Source organism: Austrofundulus limnaeus, unplaced genomic scaffold, assembly GCF_001266775.1.
Source record: "Austrofundulus limnaeus strain Quisiro unplaced genomic scaffold, Austrofundulus_limnaeus-1.0 Scaffold174, whole genome shotgun sequence".
NCBI classification, from domain to species: domain Eukaryota; kingdom Metazoa; phylum Chordata; class Actinopteri; order Cyprinodontiformes; family Rivulidae; genus Austrofundulus; species Austrofundulus limnaeus.
Genome location: NW_013952576.1, coordinates 755,617 through 763,571, shown reverse-complemented (window position 1 = coordinate 763,571; position 7,955 = coordinate 755,617). Strand labels below are relative to the sequence as shown.

At 40.7% G+C, this 7,955-nt stretch overlaps 3 protein-coding genes across 3 annotated transcripts in view; 2 read left to right on the top strand and 1 right to left on the bottom strand.

The window, feature by feature from the left end:
* The window catches only part of LOC106524045 (protein-tyrosine sulfotransferase 1), a gene marked incomplete in the record, with an annotated part of 10,189 nt that extends 7,530 nt beyond the window's left edge, over positions 1-2,659 (top strand). Inside the window, 2 exon segments of the mRNA XM_014017678.1 lie at positions 1,724-1,925; positions 2,213-2,659. Of these exon segments, the coding sequence (XP_013873132.1) occupies positions 1,724-1,925; positions 2,213-2,248 (238 nt within the window).
* Positions 2,660-2,760: 101 nt separating this feature from the next.
* On the bottom strand, positions 2,761-7,441 carry LOC106524044 (pinopsin). Its single transcript, XM_014017677.1, has 6 exons — positions 7,423-7,441; positions 5,590-5,936; positions 4,258-4,426; positions 3,979-4,150; positions 3,062-3,295; positions 2,761-2,983 (listed from the first exon to the last, which is right to left on the bottom strand). The coding sequence occupies exons 2-6, from the start codon at positions 5,909-5,911 to the stop codon at positions 2,810-2,812; spliced, it is 1,071 nt and encodes a 356-aa protein (XP_013873131.1). The 5' UTR covers positions 5,912-5,936; positions 7,423-7,441; the 3' UTR covers positions 2,761-2,809.
* LOC106524043 (clathrin interactor 1) overlaps positions 6,692-7,955 on the top strand; it is a gene marked incomplete in the record, with an annotated part of 17,805 nt that continues 16,541 nt past the window's right edge. The window contains 1 exon segment of the mRNA XM_014017676.1: positions 6,692-6,910. Within this exon segment, the coding sequence (XP_013873130.1) occupies positions 6,870-6,910 (41 nt within the window).

The window sequence follows — 7,955 nt, the reverse complement described above, 5'->3', positions numbered from 1 at the left end:
CCCTTTGTACGAACAAAAGTAAGAGAAATTTAGGATAAAAATACGAACATGTTCTTGTATGAGGCCCAATCTTTTTTAAGGGGTCTTTTTGTAAACAAACTATTTAGAATGTTAAGCGAGGCCTCTGCACTTTCATCATCAATCTGTTGACTTTATTGAATGTTTTCCACTCATGAACAATTGTTCTTACTGTTGAATAATAAAGTCCATATTTGTGGTCTTATAGCCACAAAAAAAGACTAAAATCCTCATTTAAAARGTTTCAGGTAATTTTTTTGTTCAGCTCTTATTTAAGAGAGCTTGTTTAATCAGTGAAGTGATTTCTTTTTAGAGATTTCCACTAAAAGTTGTAACTTCAGGATTTATTTTTTATAATAAGATATTGTACTTCATATGACTTATCAGCAAAAACATGTCCCCCTGTTCGGATGTAAATGGAATGTTATACTTAAAAACATCTCCAGAGCACAACTCATACATAGCATGTGGTCTGAGCAATTTCACAGGATGAGGATGTGTGTTTTTCTCAGTTTTGTCTCAGTGTTTTGTTTTTCGCTGAATTTAAATGCAGCGCAGGTTGCGAGGCAGATTTGTTCACAACTTGACTTGTGCTTACGAGCCACTGGGATGCCAGAGATTTCCTCTAAAGCAGCCAAACCTTTTCAAAGCTCACAAAACGCCCACAGTAGGTTTTTTATTTTCTTTTTCTCTGCTCATTTGTTTTAATTTAAGCAGAGCCTCTCGTTGCAGGCCAGACTTTTAGGAGATTTTGTGGGGAATMTGGCTGCTGCTCGTCGCCAAACTGAGATTGGAAGGATTTAGGTCTCAGTCTGAGAGAACGAACAGTACTCTTATTTCTGATTAATTCTGAGAGCGGGTGTAGTATTAGTCACTGAGATTTTATAATGTGTAGCAACATGTTAACATTTTTAGTCCTTTATAACCAATTCAGATGTTTAAGTATGGTTTGAAAAAAAGAGATGAAAGCATTCTTCAAATCTTTAAAGTGCCTGTGACATGCATTTCCTTCAAATACAAAAATCAAAGAAAGCATCTTTATATTTAAGAAACTTGGCATAATACATATGATTTTACACATTTTGTTACCTAACTGGTATATTTTCCTTTGAACTTGACTCAACCAGAGTGAAACAGGAAGTGACATCAAAGGGGAACTCTTCAAGAAATAAAACTTTCATCKTTGTTTATTCAAATATTTGAATTTTGACGCTTCATCTCTCTGATAGTAACTCTAAATAATCAGATTCTTCTCTACAGACTGTGTTGTTAATTATTGTAGCAACACTGTTTACATGCAGACATTCCCCTTTGACATCACTTCCTGTTACTGAACATGTGAATATCTCAAAATCTGTTCATATCGACAGCAGGAAAAAAATTTTTTGCAATATATTATCAATGCTATCTTTCCAAAAATGCATTCATATTTATTACAAAAATGTGATGTCACAGGCACTTTAAGCACTTTTTCATGTATATAATTTCTTTAGGATTTGTCCTGGAGCTTATTTAATCTAACCTACCTGTAGTTGTTTCTTTTGTACTTTTTTCTTACTTTTTTCCAAAAWATTTGATACGCTTCAGATATAAGATGTCATTGTTTATCACGTTTAATGTGTTAAAACTATGTTGAAACTTTAAAAAGTAAAASTCCCGCTGTGTTTTCTCTCAGTTTATGTGATGCGTCGTGTTGTGTTGTCAGGGTCGAGCGCTCGACTGACCAGGTGATGAATCCGGTGAACACAGAAGCCCTCTCCAAGTGGGTGGGCAACATCCCCGCCGACGTGCTCAGCGACATGGCAGAAATCGCCCCCATGCTCGCTCGCCTGGGCTACGACCCCCACGCCAACCCCCCCGACTACAGAAAACTGCAGCCTCTTGTTTCCTCGCTCTACTACTCACAGGTGAGAASAACAAACTTCAACATTTATTTTCATAAATAGCACTGAAAGCATCTCAATTGTAACGCGTTCCAATGAACAAATCAGTGTTTTGATGTAAAAAAAGTGGATTTTAAACACATGTAGCGTTTTGTTTTCACAATGTTGTGATGCATCAGATCTAAATACAATCTGTGACAGTCATGGGTTTGCATTAAAATTAGCAACTGTATATTTTTAGACTCAGTAACACTAACTGTAACACACGTTTGATCCTCTTTCATCTGTGATCTTATTGTCTCTTCTTGTAGAAACTGAAAGCAGCAGACTCTTCTCACCCCAGTTAAGCGTGGCTCCTCTGATCCACCCAACGGTTGGACCTTAACTTCCAGCTCAGCAGTAATTACACCTCACAGAACACCTTGGTGTAATTTGTAATCGTTCTCCAGGCTTGTGCAGTCCTCCGCTGTGCGTAACGGGATGTTGAAATTACAGACTCAAGGCGTTYGTTTGAACTCTCCATCTGAAGTGAACAACCTGCTCACAAATCCATCATTTCATCCATGGTGAACCGTATCACACTGACACATCCTGTCACCTACTTGAAAGTGTTTCAGCGTGTCTAAGTTGTAATGACTTCATCACAATGTGAATGTCTTCAAATTATTCACTGACATCTCAGTGTTCAGTGACTGTATATTTTTAAAAGATGTATGTTTATTTTCTTAATAAATTATTTTGGATTTGGTCATTTTTAATTGTTGATTATCGTTGAATAAAAATAAAAAAGAGGCAAGCTTTCACCTTCTAATGTGTTCATTCATCAGAATGTTACAGAACACACAGCGCCCCCCAGTGGTGTGTTGACAACTATACTTTTAATTCACACAAAAGACAAAGTAAAATATTCAGGTTTCACAGTGAACTCCAAGCACCTGGACAGGCTGCTGCTTGTCTCTGGATTGGATGTCCTCAGTGGGCAGCTGGGGAGGCCAGACCCCCCTGCTGCTGCCTGGTAAATGGACTGGAGAAGCCGGAGCTTCTGAGCTGCACCTGATCATGTAGAGGAAACACCTGGAGAACTGAGAGACACGCCAAGTTAGGTGAACACTTCAAAAGATCTGAGCATAGCATTAAAAAATACTAAAAAATAGATCTACCTTGGTGTTGAGCAGCATGTAAACGACAGGGTTGATGACGGTGCTGGTCTTCGCCAGCAAAGAGGGGATCAAACTGGCAAYGGGTGTCACCGATCCCGGCCGCCCAAAAGAGGCAACCAACGCCACAAYGCCGTAAGGCATCCAGCACAACAGGTACCCCGTCACCATGATGACCGCCATCAGGAGGACGCGGCCTTCGTTACGATCAGACGAGGATCGGTTGATCCTGCCCACCTGGGGGGGTACACTGTTTTAACTCCGATGCAGGGGTGGGCAGGGTGGCAAGTGCCACCTCTGGCACCTGGTTGGCCACCCCCAAATAACCGACACATGGAGAGGTGTCTTGGATTTTATATTAAATTTAGACAATGTTAGATTGTTTTCTGACACTACTGTACTSTATACATTTTCAACTCGATTTAAAAATGTCTGAATTGTAGCCTTTTGTAAAATTAGCATCAGCATTTGGCATGTGATTGTTCTTAGCTGCTCCACAACACACTTCATCTCAATAAGTGAAATGTCTGAATTTAATCCTTTTAAAGTTAGCTGTGGTGGCCATCTTGAATTTTTGATTAACGTTCAGAATTTAGTAAAGCTTGTTTTTGGCTACTTCTACACTAATCTTCTGGTTTGGATGGCTGAATAATAAATTGGGATTAGCATTCAGCATGTTTTTTGGATTACTATTAGCTTTGATAACAAAATTTCAGCTCATTTTATGAAACAGCTGAATTAAAGCCATTTGAAATKAGCTGTGGTGACCATCTTGGATTTTCAAATCCAGAATGGTTTTCTGTGCCACCCCCAAATATCAACTTGGCCACCTCTTGCAATAAAGTCTAGCTCTGCCCCTGCTGATATACACAAAAGACAGAGTTGTCCCTACAGGGTCAAAGGTCAAGCTGTGAACGTACCTGTCTCGCCACACTTCGGACGGCCAGCAGGAGCCGGCCATAGCAGAAGAACATGAGCAGCAGCGGCAGGAGGAGGCAGAAGATGAACAAACAGCTGATGTAGGAGCGAGCAGTGGCCGAGCGCTGCTGCCACTGGACTGAGCAGACGGTGCCAGGACCCTCTGGACCATAGCTGCTTCACAAGAGGAGAGATGGACATTAGACAGACATTCCTCCGGTTTCTCTAAAACATGATCAAATGTATTTCTGTTGTGTAGGACAGGGATAGTTAGTGCAGACCTGCTCCAGCCCAGCAGCGGCGGCAGAGTCCAGATCAGTGAGTAGAACCAGGATAGGGCTACAGCGAGTCTGGCCCTGCGGTACTGAGAGGGGTTCAGCTGGGTCCCACGAAGCAGAACAGCATACCGTTCAAAGGACAACAACGAGAGAGACACCAGAGACACAACACCTAGCAGACGCATCAGATTAAAGATTAATCTGGTCCTTAATAATGTTCGCAACCACAACTGAAGAATGCACCACTTCAATAGTATATAACAGCTTATAATGTTTACAAAAGTGTTACAAGCAAACAATCAGCTATTAAAACATGTATGCTTGACAAGATCTTCACAGCTGTAAAGCCACAAATTCATCTTMCATCTTCCAGAACAGCTGAAAGCAGCAAAAGGCTAGCTGAATGGTAGCTAAAATGCAGCAAAAGATTTGTTAAAAGTAGCAGAATGATAGTTAAAATAAACAGACAACAGGTCTTAAATGCAGAGTTGTAAAGTAACTAATTGCAAATACTTTGTTACTGTACTTAAGTAGAATTCTTGGGTATCTATACTTTACTGGAGTAATTATTTTTCAGCCTACTTTTTACTTCTACTTCTTACATTTTCACACAATTATCTGTACTTTATATGCCTTCGTTTTTTTAAAAAAGGCAAGAAGTAAAAAGTCGTTACTTTTATTTCATTTTTGCTTGTTTTCATTCCAGCTTGTAAAAAATAAAAACTATCCATATAAACTGTGCCTCCTAGATCGAGTGAATTTAATTCTGGTTGAATGAGAAGTATAAATATATAAAACTCTGATACCGTATTACTTTGTACACAAACAAATCATGTCACACTCCAGCAGGACATAATCATTAAAATAAAAGGACTGTACTTAAGAAGTATTTGTATTTCATGAATTATATTATTACATTTAGCTGCAGCCCTCAGATAGATTTTCATTTTGGGGAAAAGGTTTGTGCAGCTTTGATATATGTATTTAAACTGAACCTGCTAGCGTGTCCTAAATTTAACATAAATTATTTTAATACGATATAATATAGAAATTTCTGCATTTTTTTGGGAGGTCACCTCCTAATAAATGTCATTACAGAAAATCTAACTGCTCATTTTAAATCAATACTTTTACTTTTAATTCTTGTGGTACTTTATACAACACTGCTTAAATGAAAAACTGGTGGCTCGTGGGCCAAATCTGGTCTGTGGCTGAGCTCATTCTGGCCCRCCCATGTGTTAATTTTAAATAAAGCCAGATTTTAAATTAGGAAAAAAGGCACCCTAACAGAGTCTGAACTGTTTTGAAACTCCTCTGTGAAAATGGTTCAGTTACCGAACAGCGCGTTGCAGAAGCCGTACCAGCGGCACCCGTAGCTTCCGGTCAGCCATCGGCCGCGCAGACTGGCGGCGAAGCTGAGCGGCGTGCCGAACAGGCAGACCAGCATGTCGCTGCAGCTGATGTTGATGAGAAGCAGGCTGGGTGGAGTTCGCAGAGAGGGGAAGCGCGAAAACACCAGGAGCGCCAGGAAGTTCCCGAGGAAGCCCAGGACCAAGATGAACCCCAGAACGACGGCCGCCGCCGTGTGACCTGCCCGGCTCAGACCTCCAGAGTCCGACCCCTCAGGCTCTGTGCTGAGGTTGTTGCTGGGCTGCATGGCAAAATGAGGGTGGGATTTATTCCTAAAAATTAAGAGTTGGCATACAAAAATAATAAAGCATTTAACAGGAAAAAGACGGACCTAGAGTAAAAACTAGCCTGGTTCTAAATGAGGAACTGGGAGGGTCCAGATCCCAGTCCTTTTGCTTTGACCCCATTGTGCTGCTTTTCAAACACATAAAAATTTACATCCTAAAGACATTCATGCTTAACATTAGGAAAATATCTTTGCACAGGATAAGCCTCATTTTTAGAAACATATTTTTGATTTGTTCTTGTTTGTCCCAAAGCAGATTGTGGACCTTAATAAATGAGCCATCTTATCAATAATTCAAGCTCTGGCTGATTCAGAGGCTCAGCAAAAGACCCACACACTCATGAGCTGAATGCTGAGAGGCATGTGACTAATAAACATGTCCAGTTTGAGTAATAAACACATTCAAACTCCTGTTAATTTACCCATTTATTCCAATTATGCTCCTTCAGCTCACTTACAGCTTTTCCTTGCTCCTGACCTGCTGCTTAAAATTCAAAATTATTTTTTGAAATACTATTCCTTGTGTCAACATTATGTTTCATGCATGAAATTTGTAAACCACTGAATTCATTTTACACATTTTTTTGTGAAAAGATGCAGAAATGATCTGATAAGTTTGATTTTTGTTTTTATTCTGTTATTATTAGTCCCTACATGAAGATTATTGTGAAACTTCAAGGTTTATTTTTATGTAAGTGTGTCGTCAACGTGATTCAAACCCGCGCGAGCACATCACGACACTGCGGTGACGTAAACAGAGCAGAGGACGTTTCCGTMGCAACTGTGGCCCGGTCCGTCACCCGTAGCGGCCGCTGACTGCGTCGAGCTCATCCCTCGGTTGGCGGCGGGGATACCACCGGGGCCTCGAGACACGCGGGCGACGCAGCGTCGAGGGGCGAGTCCGCAGTGCCGTGCGGTGATGCTGAACATGTGGAAAGTCAGGGAGCTCGTGGACAAAGCGTGAGTACCGCTGGAGTGGGGTACGGAGGCAGGTGGAGCTAGCTGGAGCTACACCGCCCAGCGGCTTGTAATGTAGCCGGAAAGTGAGCGGCGTCCTGCTGGCAGCATCAGCAGCTTTCACCGCTGAGACAGAGGAGAGGGACCGTGATGTCACGGCGGCGGTAGCCTTCAGATGTTAGCTTTAACTAGCTGGCTAGCTGCCAGTTCTTAACCTAGTGGCACATTTATTTATTTTTTAAACACCGTTTTATGCTGCCTTGGGCTTTCGTGCTGCTTTCCACAGTCACAAACCTGAAAAACATAAAAAAATATAATCTGTTAATTTATGTTTGATCTATATCTGTTAGCTAATTACGCTATCGATGCTAACAGGTCAGGGGTTCCTGTGCTGCTGCAGACACACCTGTCCCACCCTGCTGATGCTCACAAACACACACAGGAAGGCTGATTATTAAATGATGGAAACATTGTGATTAAATAATTGTAAGAGAGCAGTGTGTACTGTTTCCTACCCAGCAGCCACATCGGTCTGTGGAGGCCCTTACCCCCCTCTCTTTAGTCCTAAACAACAATGGCCACCAAACATAATGCTGCTGTTCCATTAGTTACTTTGTGTCTTTGCTGCTTTATGGATATTTATTTTATTGCAGTACAGTTCATGCATCCTGCATAACCCTGCAGGAGAAGGAACAATAACATCTTCCTCTCCTGTCTGCAGAGTTGTAAAGTAACTAAGTACAAATACTTTGTTACTGTAAAGTAGAATTTTTGGTTATCTGTACTTTACTTGAGTAATCATTTTTCAGCTTAAGTTTTACTTTTACTCATTACATTTTTACACAATTATCTATACTTTCTACTCACATTTTTTAAAAAGGTAAGAAGTAGAAAGTCGTTACTTCTATTTTATTCCAAGTTATTACTTAAAAAATACTATCCTGGTAAATTGTGTCTCCTGGATAGAGTGAATTTAATTGTGGTTGGATGAGAAGTATAAATATATACCATTCTGACACTATATATTCACTTGTACACAACCCATCAC